The 20,723-nt window shown below is 40.0% G+C and overlaps 1 protein-coding gene across 1 annotated transcript in view; it reads left to right on the forward strand.

The window, feature by feature from the left end:
• KLHDC1 (kelch domain containing 1) overlaps positions 1–14,936 on the forward strand; it is a 63,476-nt gene extending 48,540 nt beyond the window's left edge. The window contains 3 exon segments of the mRNA XM_047767270.1: positions 3,597–3,681; positions 6,260–6,312; positions 14,634–14,936. Of these exon segments, the coding sequence (XP_047623226.1) occupies positions 3,597–3,681; positions 6,260–6,312; positions 14,634–14,820 (325 nt within the window). The 3' untranslated portion in view covers positions 14,821–14,936.
• The last annotated feature ends 5,787 nt before the right edge of the window (positions 14,937–20,723 follow it).

Here is a 20,723-nt window from a genome sequence, read left to right on the forward strand (position 1 = left end):
TCAGGTATGAGGTGAGGAGGAGAACAGGTGGGATACAGTTTAGTGTAAGGAGAACATATATATGTGTATATATACTAATTTTTTAAATGAAAGTAATAACTGACTTAACATCTAAATGTATTTTGTTCGAACTTTTCCAAGTTGTAATTTGAAATGTGAGCTGCCCAATTCTCCTCTTGTAATTCTGTGGAAAGTTTTCTCAACTTTGGTACTACTGACACTTTGGACCAAATTATTCTTTGTTGTTAGGTGTGTCATGTGCATTTTAGAGTGTTTAGAAGCATCTCTGGCCTTTACCCAGAAGATGCCAGTAGTACTGTGCCCACTGCCCTCACCACACATACCTGGAATTGTGACAATAAAAAATATCTCCAAAAATAAAATAAAAATTGGAGTTGCTTTCATGGCTCAGTCGTTAATGAACCTGACTAGGATCCATGAGGATGCAGGTTAGATCCCTGGCTTGGCTCAGCAGTTTAAGGATCCAGCATTTCCATAAGCTGTGGTGTAGGTCGCAGATATGGCTCAGATCTGGCGTTGCTGTAGCTGTGGCATAGGCCAGGGGCTATAGCTCCTATTCAACCCCTAGGCTAGGAACCTCCATATGCCATGGGTGCGGCCCTAAAATAGCAAAAAGAAAAAAAAAATCTCCAGATATTGTGCCCTAGGGGGCAATATCGTCCCTGGCTGAGAACCAATATCCTGCCGTGTAACAACACTCTCTTCTGCAGATCTCACCTTAGGTTAAGACTATGCTTGGGTGCATATAGCCATATCTGATCACCTATGTAGGCAGCTGTCAGCAAGGTCCCTTTTTGTGTGTCTGGAAAAGATGTCCTATAAGGTGTTGCTCTCTAGAAGCTTAGGCCCTGTTGGATCCCATAAGTATTGCCAAGGTTACACACATATGGCTTTCTCCAGGAAATTAAGCTATTCCTTCCTACAGGGGCATGTGTTTTATTTATCTCCTTTGCTCAGTCCCTCCTCCAAGCCCCATCCCCAACCCCACAACATAATCTGGGTGTTGCTCAAGATCTAACATACAAGTTGGAGAATTGGGCAGAGAATTTCCCAAACCTAATTTCTAATGACTCTGTTCTATCCTGGGTCCCAAGTGCATTTGTCACTGAATGTATCATGGTTATTTGAGGAAAGTATTTTAACAAGTTATGCATAATCCCACTGCTTGCACTTGGGGAAATTAAAAAGGATTAATGTACTAAAAATAAATTACATGGTGATAAAAGAGGTGATAATATGTAATTGTTTGGGGCATCTGTTGCTTCAGCGATTTGGTCTATTAAGAAAAGTGATCAAGGACTCTCAGAATCAAAGAAATGACTTTGTAAAACTTTTAGTGTCTAAATTTGAGAAAATTTATGTCTACTTTTTTCTGAGAGCTAGAGCCCCCAGAAACATTGTCTTTATAAAACCATAACATTATTTTTGATAAGTAATATGAAATTGGCGATGGATTTGAGCTATCAGACCATTTCTAAAACCACATTAGTTGCTCTACTCCTTTATGAAATAATTTGTTTATTTAATCACTAAATATATTATGCTGGTATTTTTGTGTTTGCTTTTGTTACTCAGAAGGTTTTGAGTACCTACTGGATGCAGAACACCATATTAAGCATTTTTTAAGGAGAACGTCAATTACCCAAATTCTGGTGGTATACTGGTAAACAGTTAACAACTGCTCTCTAGGAAAGTAAAACAAAAAGCCTTCATTTTTAGCATTTGCTGATTTCCACTGTAGCCAACATGGTTCTTGTTTTTTTGGGTTTTTTTAATCTTTTTTTAGGGCAACACCTGTGGCATATGAAAGTTCCCAGGCTAGAGGTCGCATCCAGCTGAAGCTACCTGCCGCAGCCACCTGCCGCAGCCATAGCCACAGCCACAGCAATGCGAGATCCCAGCCACATCTGTGACCTATACCACAGCTCACGGCAATGCCAGATCCTTAATTCACTGACTGAGGCCAGGGATCAAACCCATATCCTCATGGATACTAGTTGGGTTCGTTACCACTGGGCCATTATGGGAACTCCCAACATGATATTTTTGAACATGAAAGTGGAAGGAGATAGGCATGGTTGGCTTTAGCCAGCTGGTGGCCTGGTTCCAGCACACCATTGCAGTCATTTCTGACCTTAAGGACCTTATGGTCTTTGTAGGGAGTTACAAGACAAATTACATCAGACAATTGAAGTAGTATATAGAGAGTTTGTCTGCAAATATGAGTTAGGGGATTATAGAATAAGCCCATAAATGTTGAAAAGTGGTGAATAGAGAGAGTAACAGAGACAACTTGGGTGGTATTGGAACACTTCCTGGGAATTTTGAGCCTGTTTTTAAGGCCTTGAGAGAATGACTTTTCATTTTTTTTTTTTGTCTTTTTGCTATTTCTTTGGGCCACTTCCGCGGCATATGGAGGTTCCCAGGCTAGGGGTCGAATCGGAGCTGTAGCCACCGGCCTACGCCAGAGCCACAGCAATGCGGGATCCGAGCCATGTCTGCAACCTACACCACAGCTCACGGCAACGCCGGATCCTTAACCCACTGAGCAAGGGCAGGGATCGAACCCGCAACCTCATGGTTCCCAGTCGGATTCGTTAACCACTGCGCCACGACAGGAACTCCGACTTCTCATTTTAAACCAAAAAACAGGGTGAACAAAACCCTAGAAAAATATATAAGCTTTTCTTTTAGGGAACAAATGGACGTGGCTAAAGTAAAAGTCTCATTTGCGGAAAGGCAAGAGTTAATCTGAAAAAGGAATAGCTGTTGATCATAAATTTTAGGCTGAGAAAAATGGCATAGATGCTTCCTAATCAGGAATGACCATAATTAAAAACAATATTTGAGGAGTCCCCTGGTGGCCTAGCAGTTAAGGATCTGACATTGTCACTGCTGTGGCTCAGGTCCCTGCTATGGCATGGGTTCAATCCCTGGCCTGGGAACTTCCACATGCTGCAAGCATGGTCAAAAAACTCCCCTGTAAAACAACCAATATTTGAGAAATAGTGTTTATCAGCTACACGTAGCTGGAAGAGAGTAGAGACAAAAAAATGAGCAGCATGTATGGTATTCTGTACCCAGGGTGACGAGTTTTGTGACCATGTCCGTGTAAAGAGAAAGACCAGATGGATTTGTCCAGTGCTGGGACCAGAGAACAGGGAAGGAGGTCAAAATGGTGAGAATAGCACCATGGCAGAGAGCAATGAGAAAACTGGGAAAGATGTCTGCTTCTGCAATAGGTTGATTAGTTCTTTTTTAAATTGTTATATTTCGTGATAATATGTACAAAATAAAGAAGTTAGGAAAATGTTGGAGGTTATAATAAGGAGTTATTGAGAGTCATCTCTAGCATTTGAAACAATGTGATTTGAAGAACCCTAGAATCTAATTCGCTAATGATTCTAGGAGAATCTTTAAATCTAACCTCTTTGAGAATATGCCAAAGGCTCAAGTTCAATCACACCTCTTGAAATAGATTAAATTTTAGAGTGTGCAATTTAAAATTGATTTATATGTAATGTAAACTTTCTTCCTTGATAGTATTTCATTGTTATATAAATTTTCAATCACAGGTTATGGCACACAGCCTGCTTAGGAAAAGAAAATGAAATAATGGTATTTGGTGGGAGCAAAGATGATTTACTGTCCTTGGATACAGTAAGAAAATTTCCTATTTCCTCTGAGTAATTGTGTTTCTCATACTAAATGACTGTTCAAAAAGATAGTTGATATTCCCACATTGAAAAATATGGAAGAGCATGAGTGGCTTTTGTGAAGCATTTCAGGATATTAAAGGTTTATAAATCAAAACAGGTCTATTAACTTCATTAGTCAAAGAAGGGCTTTTAAAGGACAACTCTTCCTTTCCTTTTCTCTTTTTTCTAGTTTTATTGAATTAAAATATTTATAAATAATATCTGATACATACAAGCTATGTAGTGCATATGGAAACTTCTAAGTATAATCATACATACTCATAAAATTTGCTACCTAACTTAATAGCAAGAACATTCTCAACTCTAGCTTTTCCCCTCAAGAGAAAAACTATTTTGAAATATTTAAAGTGTATTTTTATTTTATGCGCCTTTTGCCACTGCTTCACCCTTGTTTTACATTTGAGTTTAAACACTCAAATTAAAAAATGTGATGAAACTAAAGTCAAAGGGATAAATGAGTAGCATTTGGGAAGTATCATTCTTTCACTCCTAGCACCTTGGGGAATTCAGAGAGATGGCCACTCTCATGCTCTGTACATGATGGGGCAGCATCTCAGGATTGGTTGCTCTGGTTTGCATAGGACACTTGGGAATAGCTGGCCTCTGAGCCATCAGAGATGGGCTACAATGGCCAGAGCCCGCCCAAGAGGGCCCAGTGCCCTTTTGCCTCTTCAGGCGTAGTTATATCCAAAGTTGTCCCTAAGGAGTGGAGGGCCCTGAAATAAGATGTCTTCTATCCAGAGAATTTGGTTTATGTTAAGGTTCTGAGCTCTCCACTTAAATGTTATATATAATGAAAGTTTTAGAACTTCCTTTGGCTAAGAATTCAGTGCTTCAATAAAAGATGAATACCACACACAGTTCCTGTTATGGTGCAGGGGTAACAAACCCAACTAGTATCCATGAGGATGTGGGTTTAATCCCTGGCCTCACTCAGTGGGTTGAGGTTCTAGTGTTGCTGTGAGCTGTGGTGGGTCATAGATGCAGCTGGGATTTGGCTTTGCTATGCCTGTGATGTAGACCAGCAGCTGCAGCTCTGTTTCGACCCCTAGTTTGGAAACTTCCATATGCCACAGGGGCAGCCCTAAAAAGCAAAAAAACAAACAAAAAAACCCCCCAAAAAACCACAAAACCACAGCTTTACCTATAATTAAAAAAAAACCCACTCAAAAAAAAAATGCAAATATTGTGGTTTGTCTTCTTTTTCTTGGTCACTAGAAATCTTTATTTAGGATATAAAATTTATCATGAAAATATGAGTTCTGATTAAAAATCATGATTACAAATTATGAAATTCTAAAGACCTATAAGAAAGGATTAGAAAAATTTTCTGGTGATTCCTCCACTTTAACTTTTTTTTTCTTTTTAGGGCTGTACCTGCAGCATATGGTAGTTCCCAGGCTAGAGGTCGAGTCAGCCTACTCCACAGCCACAGCAACAGCAACTCAGGATCCAGTCTGAGTTTTTGACCTACACCACAGCTCACAGCAATGCTAGATCCTTAACCCACTGAATGAGGCCGGGGATTTAACCCGCATCTTCATGGATACTAGTCAAGCTCATTACCGCTAAGCCACACTGGGAGCTTCCCACACTAACTTTTAGATAAGGGTCATTATTCAAAAAAATCTTTTGGATCTATGATTCTTAAGTTAGGAATTCCCAGGGAATCCATTACCTGGAAAAAAAGAGAGACTGGATAAAGAGGAATTTTTTTTTTTTTCTTTTTAGGGCCACACCTATAGCATATGGAAGTTCCCAGGCTAGGGGTCAAATCTGAGCTGTAGCTGCTAGCCTATGCCACAGCCAACCCAGCAACTCCAGATCTGAGCCACATCTGTGACCTGCACCGCAGCTTGTGGCAATGCCAGATCCTTAAGCCACTGAGTGAGGCCAGGGACTGAACCTGCATCCTCATGGATGCTAGTTGGGATACTAACCTGCGGAGCTACAGCAGGAACTCCAAGAGGAGATTTTTTTTTTGTCTTTTGTCTTTTTAGGGCCCCACCCATGGCATATGGAGTTTCCCAGGCTAGGGGTCAAATTGGAGCTGTAGTTGCTGGATCCTTAACCCACTGAGCAAGGCCAGGGATGGAACCTTCATCCATCTGGATACTAGTCGGGTTTGTTAACCACTGAGCCACAACAGAAACTCCCCAAGAGGAGATTTTTAAATGAGTTATTTGGAAACAAAATTATACTTGAAAAACAAAAATCTTGAAAACCACTACTCTTCTCATTTTGAAACCACTGTTCTAAAAGAAATCATGTTTCTGATTTTAAAATTTTCAGGCTGTGGCTAGGCAAAAGTTTGAAAAAATGGTAATGATGTATCCAAAGTTTGTGTAGCTAGCAGGTATGTGCATATTTGTGTATGTGTGTGTGTATGTGTGTGTGTGTGTGTGAGTAGCTAGAGATTTATTTGCTGCTTTACATAATTTTACATTTATAAAATAAAAATATTCAATTATTAATATTTTTATCAAAAGTCTTGATAACTCCTTTTTTATGTTGATTAGGGTCATTGTAATGATTTACTGATCTTTCAAACACAGCCTTATTCACTACTCAGGTAAGAAAATTCATTACTTTAAAATGTATATGCTATTAATATATGGTAATTTATTCCTTTTTGGGAAACATAATATTTTTCTGGTGTTTATGAATTTAATTTAAGCTTATGTCTTACTAAGAGTATAATCAAATTTGTAATGAGCCATACACTGGTGTGACTTTTAAAATTAAAATATACAGGGAGTTCCCGTTGTGGCTCAATGGTTAACAAACCCAACTCGCATCCATGAAGATGCGGGTTTGATCCCTGGCCTTGCTCAGTAGGTTAAGGATCTGGCGTTGCCATGAGCTGTGTTGTTTGTCGCATAGGCAGCTTGGATCCTGTGTTGCCGTGGCTGTGGTGTAGGCCGATGGCTACAGCTCCAATTGGATCCCTAGCCCGGGAAGCTCCAGCTCCAGGGCTGTGGGTGTGGCCCTAAAAAGACAAAAAACATATACAATATAGTCACATTTTTATTTTGTTTCTAAAATTGAGTTTAGTCCATATAGGAATGAAAAACATACTGTATTTCCTTGATTCCAGGCCTGACTTTTTTCATATTTTAACTTTTCTGAAATCAGAGCATGTCTGATAATAGACACCACATATATGTGCATTTAATTTAGTAGAATTTCTTTTTTAACCCCAGCATTGTTATTAAATTGGTAGTGTGTCTTATAATGTTTTATCCCATGCATTCTTACAAAAGGAATATATACAAAGTTTAGTGGGCAGATTGTGGAAAAAGCCCTTATCTTTGCCAGTGAGAGTGGAGGAAGAATGTGAGTGAAGAAGGTGCCCAGTGAATAAGCATGGGTATTTTATGCAGCAGGATACCATGGTGAAGGCATGGGGGATAGGGGAGTGGAAGAGAGAGAGAAAGAAGGAGTTTACATGCTCTGTGTCAAAGAATGAACTGTATCTTCCAGATGTTCCACAGTTTACATCACTTGAGAACCACTGTATTAGGTCAAACTGGACATTCCTAAAGTCCCTCTTAGACACTCCTTCTGTTAGATACTCCTTTTGAAGTTCTCCAAGAAATTCTGATGTGTGGTGGTTCCCAAACTTGTCTGCACATCAAAATCTCCTGGAGAGCTTCAAAAATATTGATGGCTGTGTTCCATCTCCACAGATTGTGATTTGATTGGTCTAGGGTATGGTCTGGACTTTGGGATTTTTTAAAGTACAGAAGGTAATTCCTTTGTGCAGATAGAGTTTGGAAATAACTGCTATAATGGCTTATCCTATCTTGTATTGCTACTTAACTTTTGTTGTGAACATAACTACTTTCCCTTAGTAGATTATAAGTTCTTTATACACAGGTATCAAGAAATACAATATTTCAGTGTCTACTATGGGAAGGCACTGTGTTATAAAATGAAAGTCGTGACCTTACCCTTAAATTGCTGGTAATATAGAAGGCGAGTTTTTCAAACAACCATAATATAAAAATAAAATTGCTTTGAGAGGAACACATACAAAGTTCATAGGAATACTAGAGAAGAAGGCCCTTGGTTAAGATGGCAAAAGTTAGGGAAGTCTTTGCCAAGGAGGAAGGATTTGAGACAAGAATTTGCTGTGGACAAGAAGTGCAAAGGTGTTAGTGCAAGATATACATACATATTATATATATGATATATATGCATGAAAACTGACTTCTTGAATAGTCCTGGTACATAAGTATGAGGTGAGGAGTTGTCAGAAATGAAGTTGGACAAGAAATCAGAACTGGGAGTTCCCTTTGTGGCTCAATGGTAACGAACCTGACTAGTATCCATGAAGATGTGGGTTCAATCCCTGGCCTCACTCAGTGGGCTGAGGATCTGGGGTTGCTGTGGTGAGCTGTGTTCTAGGTCACAGATGGGGCTCAGATCCTGCATTGCTGTGGCTGTGGCTATAGCTGGCAGCTACAGCTCCAATTTGACCTTCCATATGCCACAGGAAAAAAAGAGGAAAAAGAAAAAAGAAATCAGAACTACATGGCATCTAGCACCTGTGTTTCTCACACAGAAAGAAGAGTTTACATTATCTTTTAGAAGTCAGAAAGCATTGAAAAAATTGGAGCAGAGGAATGAGATCATATTACAAGTTACAAAATTCCTTTAGTGGAGTTCCCGCCATGGCTCAGTGGGTTAAGGACCCAATGATGTCTCTGTGAGGATGCGGATTCCATCCCTGTCCTTGCTCAGTGGGTTAAGGATCTGGTGTTGCTGCAAGTTGCAGTGTAGGTTGCAGATGTGGCTTGGATCTGGTGTTGCCATGGCTGTGGTATAGGCCAGCAACATCATCTCCAATTTGACTGCTAGCTTGGGGGCTTCCATTTGCCACAGGTGTGGCCATTAAAAAAAAAAGAAAATCCTTTGGCAACACTGTGGATGAGAAGTTGGAGGGATATGTGTCTGGATTAGGAAAGTTGCATTGGTTAGGTACAAAGAAATAGCCTGGTGTAGAAAGTGGATGGAGACGGAGATATTTAGCAGGCTGAATGGACTTGGTAGTTGAATGGATGCTAAAGGAAAAAAAGAGGGAAGAATTAGTGACAGGATATGGAGAAGGCATTGTGTTTGCAGGTGGGATGGGGTAGAAGTAATGAACTTGACTTGGGGTATATTGAGCTTGAAGTGCTCATGAGATCTCTAGAGGAGCTTCCCATTAAATAGTTAAGTGTGTGGAGTGTGGAGCGAGGTCCAGGCTGGATGTAAAGATTTAAGACCCACTGGAGTATGAATGGGTGTGGGTTAGTTTGAGAGTGAGGGTGAAGCCAGCAACTGAGCATTAAAAACTTTAATAATGATAAAAAATTAAAAATAAAAGCTTAAAAAAAAATGACATTTGAGGAGGCAGAGAGAGTGACTAGAATTTAAGGAGGAGCAGGAACTAACGGGAGCATGAGACCTGAGAGAGGCAGGAACTAGAGATGGGACGACTCATCTCTTAAGGAGATCACAGAACATGGTGGGGGGGTAGTACTAAGCTCTTGTTGGTAAAGTAAAGGTGGAGGCCAGGGTGATTTCAGGGGCTGAGCACCCAGACCTGGGAAGAAAGGAGCATATTTGTTGCTGTGCTCAGAGAAGAAGCCACTGCAGAGTACATTTTTAGAAACACAATAAATTAAGGGGAAATTAATGGAGCAGGGTCTTGAGGAGGTGGATTTTAGCAAACAGGTAATATCCTTTGATTGGAGGAAGAATAATTTTCTTTTAAAATAGTGGGAAAGGAGTTCCCTGGTGGCTCAATGGGTTAAGGATCCAGCGTTGTCACTACTATGGATCAGGTCACTGCTGTGATGTGGGTTTGATCTCTGGCTCTGGAATTTCTGTATGCCACAAATGAAGCAAAAAAATAATGGGGAGTGAAGGAAGTATAGATATAGAAACAGATGCATTTGTTGGTTGGGGGCAGGGAACTTGGCTTGATAGGTTCTCTGATAAGAAAGAAGAGAGGTGAGGACATGAACTTAAGAGGGGAGTGATGGAGTTCCTGTTGTGGCTCAGTGAGTTACATGGTATCCATGTAGGATGCAATCCGCCTTGTATCCTTGAGGAAGCAAGTTTGACTCCTGGCCTTGCTCAGTGGGTTAGGATCTGGTATTGCTGCAAGCTGCAGCTAGGCCGTTGCTGTGTGCTGCAGCTCAGATTTGACCCCTATCCTGGGAATTTCCATATGCCAAGGATGTGGCCCTAAAAAGAAAGGAAAAAAAAAAAAAGGTGGTGAAGATGTGACAGAACTGTTGAAATGACTATGGGCAGATGCTGACTAGGGAGGTATAATAGCGTAGTGCTGAGCCGTCAGGAGGGTTCAGCTGCAATGGAGCAGAATCAATATGCCTACAGAAATGTGGTTTCCTCCAGCAGCACTGAGCCGCCAGGTTGCAAGTGCAATAAGGAGATGGTTGGCTGGGTTTCCCCGTGTTGGAGTTGAGGCAGGATGGTACCACACAGGGACAGTGGAGGTTAAAGTTACTGGCAAGAGAATGAGTGTGTATGGACAGTCTGGATAGGAAAGAAAGTTAAAACCAGAGGGGTCTTATTATTTGGAGAATGGGAAGAGTCAAAGGAGTAAAGGGACGTGAGAATTAAAAGGCTACAAGCTTATGGGCCCAGAGGAGGATATGGAAGTTTAAGATTTCAGAGGTGGAACTGTCCTGAGTGAGCTCCTAAGAGTAAAAAGGGTTTTCCACACAGTTGCGAAGATCAGTCAGGAGACAAGATTGTGCTAGTCCAGGGCCAGAGTCCTCAATGTGGGGGAGGGGCAGGGAATGAGCAGGGGTTAATGGATGACCACAGGGAGGGCGAACGGATAGCACCCTGGGAGCAGATGTGAGGAGGGAGGAGAACACACACTAATGTTGGCTCCTTGACTGAAAACGGGAATGGGGGAGATTTGTCCTCTTTTCTCTCAAGAAGGCTGTACACAAAGCAATTTTCTTAGATTCACTTAAAGCAAGGACAGTAAGTCCGAGGAAGCCAGGGTGTTTATAGACATGGCTGGTGTTCCAGAAAATACAAAGGAGTGGTTTGGAAGGGAAGGGAAGCAGTAATGGGGAAGATGAACCCAACAGGAAGGAGGGAAGCCAAGGACAGACAGGGACTCAGGGTGGCCATGAGGCAAGCGTCTTGCTATTCCCCCAGGGCATATAGTACATGCCCTTTTGATGCTGAGCATGTTTGGATACAATAAAACTTGAATATAGAAGGAATTTAATGGTATTTACTGTTGCATGAGGCAGGTTCTCCATAACCAGTTTGTCCACAGGGAAGCCAGCATGATCATTCTGCTTTAAATTTGAAGTCAGAAGGCATTTAGCACTTACTGTGTTGAGACACAGGGAAAAAACAAAGATAAATAGTACATGGCTCCTCTTCCCAAAAGAGGGTATTATCTAATATCCTTGTGGAATCATGCTTATCATACCTTAAGATGGAACTATACATATATATACCTACTTACATATATTTATATATGTCTTCACTAAATTATATATATATATAATTTATTCTGATAAAAATCAGGTATACTTACTAATAAAATTCATATATTATGAAAAGTATATGATTAAAAAAATTACTTAGAAGCTATTACCCACAATGATTGTTGTGTGAGTTTGGCATTGTAGAGAGTTTGGACTGTATCTTTCTAGACTTTAAAATGAAAAACATGGACCTAAACATGCTGAGAGATGAGTGGTCTTTGTGAGAGCAGAGTGTGTGTGTGTGTATGTGTGTGTGTGTATTAAGGGGCAAATTATGCACGTTTTATAAAATGCTTTTAAAATTCATATTATGTACATACAGTTCCTGTCGTGGCTCAGTGGTTAACAAATCTGACTATTATCCATGAGGACACAGATTTGATCCCTGGCCTTGCTCAGTGGGTTAAAGATCTGGCATTGCCATGAGCTGTAGTGTAGGTTGCAAATGCAGCTCGGATCCCATGTTGCTGTGGCTGCAGCGTGGGCCACAGCTCTGATTTGACCCCTAGCCTGGAAACCTCCATATGCTGTGGGGTGTGGCTCTAAAAAGACAAAAGACAAAAAAAAAATCCACCTCATTATGGATATCTTTAATGTAAATATATAATCATTCAGTGTAATCTGTATTTCTGTTTGTAACAGTTGTACAAGTGTTCTGTTTCATGTAAGTGCAATTTATTTGCTAGTCTGTTGGTGCATATTTAGGATATCTAAAATTTTTGGTGATTATAAAAGTTATGAATGTAATACTCTCATATATTCCTATGGAAAACTTGTATATCACCTCAGCAGACATTCCTAGAAGGAGTTTTGATAGATGAAAGCACATTTTGTTTGATGATGACTCTTCAGTGGCTCCCACTGCCCTTGGAGAAACTACAGCTTCCTCACCATGGTGTTCAGGGTCCCCCTTCTCTCCATTTCACTTCTTACCCTGACCAGACCCTCACACTCTGCCCTTCAGCTGTGTGTGAACCACTAAATTGCAGTAATTGTAATAAATCTGATTTCTCATCTCTAGGGTTTCACCAGTATGTTTCTTCTATCTGGATTATCTTAGATTATTTAATTTGTTGAGACTCCCAAGATCTCAGCCTGGACCTCCCATCTGGAAGGTACTCTGGCTTGCTGAAGTTGTTTTAGTTATTCTTCCTGTCTGATTCCTGTAGAACCCTATACCCATCATGGGAATTTCATTTTATCCCAGTCACAACATTTATAACACCTTATTGCTAGCTGTTGAGCCTCTTCACCAAATTGTAGTCTCCTTGGATGTTGAATTAGAGTTTTTCTCAATGTCAGGTTTCCTACTTTTAAGACAGTACCTAGTAGGTAGTACACACTAATAAATACTTGTGGCATCTGTTAATGAATGGTAATGACAGAGTCCATCTCCTCATCTGATTCTCCCCTCCCCCATTGTAGAAGGGCCATAGGAACTATTGAGTCACCATAGCAGCTGAGTTAAGTTTACACCAGGTATAAGATTCATTTCATTTTTTTGTACTATTTCTGAATCTGTGTGGAATATTTTCCATCTTCTTTTTTAGAGTTTTCACAGAATAGAAAAGGCTTCAGAAAATATGGAAGAAGATATAAATCTCTAGGAGTTCCCATTGTGGCTCAATGGTAATGAATCTGACTAGTATCCATAGGATTCAGGTTCAGGTTCGATCCCTGGCCCCGCTCAGTGGGTTAAGGATCCGGTGTTGCCATGAACTGTGGTGTATGTTGAAGATTTTCGCTTGGATCCTGGGTGGCTGTGGCTGTGGCTTAGGCTGACAGCTACACTTCCAATTTGACCCATAGCCTGGAAACGTCCATAGGCTGCAGGTGCAGCCCTAAAAAGGAAAAAAAAAAAAAAAAAAAGGATATAAATCTCTGGAGTATAAATCCTGGTAAAAATGGCAACTGAGGTTGACCACTGCAGAATTAAATGATTCTATTTTTAGAACTTTTTAAAAATATGTACTTTTTTTTTTTTTTTTTTTTTGCCATGGCATGCAGAAGTTCCTGGGCCAGACTGAACCTGGGCCACAGCAGTGACCCAAGCTGCTGCAGTGACAATACGGGATCCTTAACCTGCTGTGCGACAGGAAAACTGCTTAGTTTTTTGAAGTAAAGTTCTCAGCTGAAATACTCTTTTTTTTTTTTTTTGTCTTTCTGCTATTTCTTGGGCCGCTCCCACGGCATATGGAGGGTCCCAGGCTAGGGGTTGAATCGGAGCTGTAGCCACCGGCCTACACCAGAGCCACAGCAACGCAGGATCCGAGCCGCGTCTGCAAGCTACACCACAGCTCACGGCAACGCCGGATCGTCAACCCACTGAGCAAGGGCAGGGACTGAACCCGCAACCTCATGGTTTCTAGTCGGATTCGTTAACCACTGCGCCACGACGGGAACTCCTGAAATACTCTTTTGATAGCTTTTATCTTAATCAGGTTTATTTTGGTTTTAAAGTATAGAACCCTTTTCAAAGTAGCTTAGGATAAAAAAGGAATTGTATTTGGAAGGACACTGTTCTTTAATGGACTCAAAGGGGAAAAAATGAACACCCAGGCCTCCAGAAGGGAAGAACCACAGGTGGATTCTCACTGGCTTGTCCTGTGTCGCTGCTCTGTGCTTCTCTCCAGACCCAATCTCTCTGGGTCAGCTGAAGTCCATTATGCAGCCCAGTGCAGTCCTTTCTACAGGGGCTACCGGGAGGGTGGGGTCACATGGTCTAAAATGGATGGATGCTGCATCTTGGGGTGGTGGAAGAGAAAGACAGTTGGCAGTGAGGAGTAAATGGCTATTGGGCAGGAAGGATACATGAAAAGGGGTCTGCCTGACAAACCAGCTTTGAAATCAGGCGTGAATCTTTTTTACTTAAAGAACATTGTGCATGGTAAGTTGTAACCTAAGTTTGGTCCCATATAATCCTAGACTATAAAAATATACAATTACTGTGGTGCTCTGGAAAGAATATATTTCCTATCATGTAACAAACAATACAAAGGGAGTATGTAATCATGTAAAATTTTTATAATTTTTTTTTGGCTTTTTAGGGCCGCACCTGTGGCATATGGAGGTTCCCAGGCTAGGGCTCTAATCGGAGCTACAGCTGTCAGCTTACGCCACAGCAACTCAGGATCCGAGCTTCGTCTGTGACCCACACCACAGCTTACAGCAACATTGGATCCTTAACCTGTTGAGCCAGGCTAGGGATTGAACCCACAACCCCATGGTTCCTAGTTGGATTCGTTTCCTCTGCGCCACGATGGGAACTCCAAAGATAATGGTCTTATTTTTTATAGTACTTACCTACAAATATTTTATAAGTTCAGGTTCAAACACTAATAATTCTGTTATGTTTTGTTTGCAGGTTATGCCTTGACTGCATTGGTAAAAATGCTATCATTTTAGAAAGTCAGATATCTTTATTACCTCCAAAACTTCTCCAACAAGTACTCAAAAAAATAACATTTTGGACTGCAGCTAATCACCGAGAAGAACAAAGGGCCCAAAAAGAAGAAACCGAAAATAAGTATCAGTGGATCAGTGGCAATTAAGTTGTTATATATTCTATACATTTAATATGTTCAAACATTGTAATCAGACTGTATATTTACCTCCCTCTCAAATTGGAGGCTTTATTTAGAGGATAAAGTTTGAAACAAAAATTCTATGTTAAAGTGATTTTATGGCATGAGATATGTAGGAAGATGTTAATGGCAGATTAATTTATATTTGTAAATCAACTTCCTAATAAGCTGCAGAAAAAATATACTTTCTGAAAGTAAGTACAATTGTAAGAGACTTTAACTCACTGTGTCCTCTTTACTGGAAAGGTGATAGAAATTTGAGGAGAATAGGAAATTACACTCCAGGACTTTATGAATCCCCCAACATAGATATATAAAAATATCTCCTATCAACTTTCAGAAAGAATAGATTTTTCTCAAGTCACTTTAAAATTACATAAAGCTTTCCATTAAATAACTCAATTGTTTAAATACCGAATATAGCTGGCCAAAATGATAAAACAGGCAAACACCGGTGTGGTATTAAATATTGAACTCCTACCTACCTTTTATCACTTACCTAGTAAAGTATTCTTCCTTACCTTTATTTGAGTAGGGGACTAAATGTCTTCAACTGTCTTTCTGTGACCATTAAGTTATTAGTGCGTCCAATTTTGTATGTATATAAAGACCATGTTTGAAAGTATCTCAAATGGAGATTTATTTATCATACAGGCTTTGAAATATTGAGAGTTGTTCACTTTTGAGACACCTTAAAATACATTTTGCCTTGGAGGAGTACTTCTAAAATAATTGTCAACAAATTGTGAAATGGGATAAGTTACTAATTTGCCTTTCTAGAAATTCCTCAGTTTGGCCCATACCATTCTGCAGAGTTGGTGCTCAAGACCCAGATATTCAAAACATGTTATTTTCCCATTTGTTTTCAGTATTAACTGCCTATAAAGAAATGGAAAATGAATATTTATCTTTATATTCCTTAAATAGTACTTTTGTCATAATGAAGAGATTGTTCCTATATCACAGTCATACTCATCCACTGAATTACTAATAACAATGAATTACTAAAAATCTCGGTATATAAAATTACCCTCTAGCATACCACCACACGGGGTGTCTCTGAAACTTAAAATGTTAGAGTAAATATATTTCTATATTGAAATATATGTATAATTTACAATGAAAATTATAGTAGTTTATAGAGCTCCTAAATTTTAGAGATATATTTTATATACATGTACTGTATTTTGGATGTGTAAAGCTTCTATTTATGTATTGAAATATTTTGTGTTTACATCTTATTTATTATACCAACTATATAGAATTACTATTTTCCTAGTATTGTTAGTATGAACCAGTCATTAGAATTGATTATGCAAACCATATTTCAGTGTAAGTTTTCATTTTTTCTTACTCTTTTTATGCTGAATAACAGATTTAGAAAGTGAATCTCACAGGTAATATGAGAAGTAATTATTTTATTACTGTGAACCTCAGCATCAGCATTCTCTATGGAAAAGAAAATCAAAATATCAAAATCTAATAGATAGTAACAGATGCCAGTGAGTGGAACACTTTTTTCTTTTTTTTAAGGGCTGCACCCACAGCATATGGAAGTTCCCAGGCTAGGGGTTGAATCAGAGCTAGGCAGGTGGCTGGCCCACACCATAGCCACAGGAACACCAGATCTGAGGAGTCTGCAAACTACACCACAGCTCATGGCAATGACTCATCCCCAACTCACTGATCGAGGCCAGGGATTGAACCTGAATCCTCATGGATACTACTCGGGTTCATTTCTGTTGCACGACAGCAGAAACTCTGGAATGAACATTTTTTAAATGGCTTCTGGATTATGTGAATACCTTCTCTAGCCTCTTAGAACAGCACTTCGGTTTTGTTTTGTTTGTTTTTTGTTTTGTTTTGTTTTGTTTTTTGTCTTTTTTGCTATTTCTTGGGCTGCTCCCTCGGCATATGGAGGTTCCCAAGCTAGGGGTCTAATCGGAGCTGTAGCCGCCAGCCTACGCCAGAGCCACAGCAACGTGGGATCTGAGCCACGTCTGCAACCTACACCACAGCTCATGGCAACACCGGATCGTTAACCCACTGAGCAAGGGCAGGGACCGAACCCGCAACCTCATGGTTCCTAATCGGATTCGTTAACCACTGCACCACGACGGGAACTCCAGCACTTTGGTTTTTAAATGGTTTATCTAAATATTAAAAGTTAGCCCCCTCAAAACACACACTCTCACTTAGGCTTCAAGAGAATGAAAATCTATGTATAATCCGTGGCTCATGAAACTGGTGCTGTTTTTATTTGACTTAATATATTGTTGCTGCTTCAAAAATTTCTATGTTCTGAGGTAGCCCCATAGTAGGAGTGACAGGGAATTCTGGCCTGATCTTCAGTTTCCAAAACTTGGCTTAAACCAGGGCTTCCCTGATGTTAGGAGCAGTAGAAATCTGAGAGCCAGCACAGCCGGTTTTCAAGATCCCTAGTCAAGGGTGTTCACTCCTCACGTGTTACCACTGATGCTTTACTTTGTGTTGACCTGTGCAGTGGGAAGGAGTCCATGCAACCACAATCTCCTTTCTCTCTGAACTCTCCTTTATGGGTTCTCTGAAATGTAACTCTAGAGGATTGATGTTTTATTTTTCAGGTGGTTCACAAAATTAGTTTCCAGACTGGTTCTCAAGGAAAAAGAATTTCTAGCCATCTTTATAATGTCTATCAGGATATTCTTCCAGTTGTCAGAAAGGATTCTTTTGAGGTATTACTACCATGTTTAGAGTGATACAGTAATAGCATACCTGGAGTTCCCATCGTGGCTCAGTGGTTAACGAATCCGACTAGGAACCATGAGGTTGAGGGTTCGATCCCTGGCCTCGCTCAGTGGGTTGAGGATCCAGCGTTGCCGTGAACTGTGGTGTAGGTCGCAGACATGGCTCGGATCCTGCATTGCTGTGACTCTGGCGTGGGCCGGCGACTACAGCTCTAATTAGACCCCTACCATGGGAACCTCCATGTGCCACAGGTGCAGCCCTAGAAAAGACAAAAAGACAAAAAAAAAAAGTAATAGCATACCAAAGTTAATGTACTTTTTTTCCAAATAGTATCTTTGCATAAACACTTTTTAAAAAATTATTAGCCTTTTGGTAGAAGCTTAAGTTCTTTAGAACTTCATGCTGTCAGCCTAGGAACAAAGTGATGTTTTCACCATTTTGTACATTATTTATGTGTATGTATGTGTGAAAGAGAAATAATATAAATAAACTCAGCAGGATAGAATAATTTTCAAGGTAGTACATACTGTCTGAAAAATTAAAATTTTGGAATTCCTGTTGTGGCTCAGTGGAAATAAATCTGACTAGTATCCATGAGGACACAGGTTCGTTCCTGGCCCTGCTCAGTGGGTTAAGGATCTGTGTTGTGGTGAGCTGTGGTTTAGGTCACAGACATGGCTCAGATCTGGCGTGGCCGTGGCTGTGGCTGTGGCCGGCAGCTTCAGTTCTGATTCGACCCCTAGCCTGGGAATGTCCATATGCCATGGGTGTGGCCCTAAAAAGAAAAAAAAAATTAAAATTTTGACTTTAGAATATTTCAAAGGAAAAGAATCGGCTTTAGAAGCAAATAATACCTCTTCCCACCTTTTTTTCCATTGTATTAATGTGAGTCTGTTGGAATTTCCTGTTTGATGAAGTTACTGTATGGTCCACCATGTGGGTATAGCAAGAACATTTTTTCTACCCATGCAGTGGACTGAATGTTTGTATCCCCACAAAATTCATATGTTGAAACCCAAAAAGACCCCCAATGTGAAGTTTTCTGGAGGTGGGATATTTGAAAAGGCAATTAGGTTTAGACGAGGTTTTGAGGGTGAATATCCCATGATGGGATTAGTGTCCTCCGAGGAAGGGAAGAGACCAGAGCTTGCATATGCTCTCTCTTCCCACCCCATGGAGATGCGGTGAGAAGGCAGCCAGGTGGCCCTGCTAGAAGGCCCTGCCAGAAGAGGGCCCTCACTAAGAACCAAAGCTGTCAGCACCTTGATCTCGGACTTCCCAGCCTCCAGAACTGTGAAATGTCTGTTGTTTAAGCCACCAGGTCCATGGTATTTCATTATAGCTTCCTGAGCTTAGACACGCCTGAAGTCCATAGTTTACATTAAGGCTCACTCTTGGTGGTGTACATTTAATGGGTTTAGACAATTGTATAGTGATATATATCCACCTTTATAGCATCATACATAATACTTTCACTGCCGTCAAAATCCTGCTTTGCTCTGCCTGGTCCTTTCTCCCTCTGACCTCACCCTTGGCAACCATGGATATTTTACTATCTTCATAGTTTGCCTTTTCCATGTTATATAATTAGAATTATATCATATGTGCCCTTTTCAGATTGGCTTATTTCACTGGTAATATGCATTTAAGTTCCCTACATGTCTTTTCATGGCTTCAAAAGATGCCTTATTTCTTTTCAGCACTGAATAATATTCTATTGTCTGAATGTACTGCAGTAATTTTTTATAATTTTCTACATAATCATGTCATCTATGAACAAAGGCACTTGATTTCTTCCTTCCCAACCTTTTCGCCCTTTTTGTCTTATTGCATAAGCGAAGACATCCAGTAGGCTGTTGAAAGGTAGTGGTGGGAGGGGATGTCCTTTCCTTATTCCTCTAGTTTCTCATCATTAAGAATAGTAGTAATTGTACATTTTTTGTAGATGTTCCTTACCAAGTTAAGGAAGTTCCTCTGTATTCCTAGTTTGCCAAGAGATTTGTTTTTTAATCATGAATAGGTGTTGGATGTTATTAAATGCTTTTTCTTTTTTTGTCTTTTTTTTTTAAGGGCTGCACCTGTGGCATATGGAAGTTCCCAGGCCAGGGGTTGAATCATAGCTGCAGCTGCTGGTCTACTGCCACAACCACAGCAGTGCAGGATCTGAGCCACATCTGTGACCTATACCGTAGCTCATGGCAATGCCAGATCCTTAACTCACTGAGCAGGGCCAGGGAGGAAACCCATGTCTTCATGGATACTAGTCAGGTTCGTTAATGCTGAGCCACATCAGGAACTCTTAAAAGCATTAATAGATGCTTTTTCTGCATCTGTTAATATGATCATGTGATTTTTCTTCTTTAGCTTGTTGATATGATGGATTACACTGGTTGATTTTTGAACGCTAAATCAGCCTTGCATACCTGGAATGAGTCCCATTTGGTTATAGTGTTTCTTTCTTAATTTTTTTGATTTGATAATACTTTGAAGATTTTTGCATCTATGTTCATAAGAAATATTGGTCTGTTGTTTTCTTGTGATATATCTGTCTGGTTTGGGGATTAGAGTAATATTGGCCTCAGAATGAGTAAGAAGTATTCTCTTTGCTTGTGTCTTCTAAAAGAGATTGTAGAAAACTGGTATGGTTTCTTCCTTAAATGTTTGTTAGAATTTTACCAGTGGACTCATCTGGGCTTCCTGCTTTGTTTTGGAAGGTTATTATTGATTCAGTTTCTTTAATATATATGGGCTTATTCAGGTTATCTATTTTTTTCTTAGGAATTTTGGCAGATTGTGTCTTTGAGGGAATCAGACCATTGCATCTAGTTTATCAAATATGCAGGCACAGAGTTCTTCATAATATTTATAATACTTTTAATGTCCATGATATATGTAGTAATGTTCTGTTTCATTTCTGATATCAGTAATTTGTGTCTTTTTTTCTTAGCCTGGCTAGAGGTTTATTGATTTCACTATCTATTTGAAGAACCAGTTTTTGGTTTTATCAGTTTTTCTCTGTTGATTTCCTGCTTTCAGTTTCATTGGTTTCTTTCTTTTCATCATCTCATTATTTTTTCCTTCTGCTTATTTTGGATTTATTTCGCTCCTCTTTTTCTTGTTTCCTAAGATGGAAACTTAGATGG

Source organism: Phacochoerus africanus, chromosome 2, assembly GCF_016906955.1.
Source record: "Phacochoerus africanus isolate WHEZ1 chromosome 2, ROS_Pafr_v1, whole genome shotgun sequence".
In the NCBI taxonomy this organism is placed as follows: Eukaryota; Metazoa; Chordata; class Mammalia; order Artiodactyla; family Suidae; genus Phacochoerus; species Phacochoerus africanus.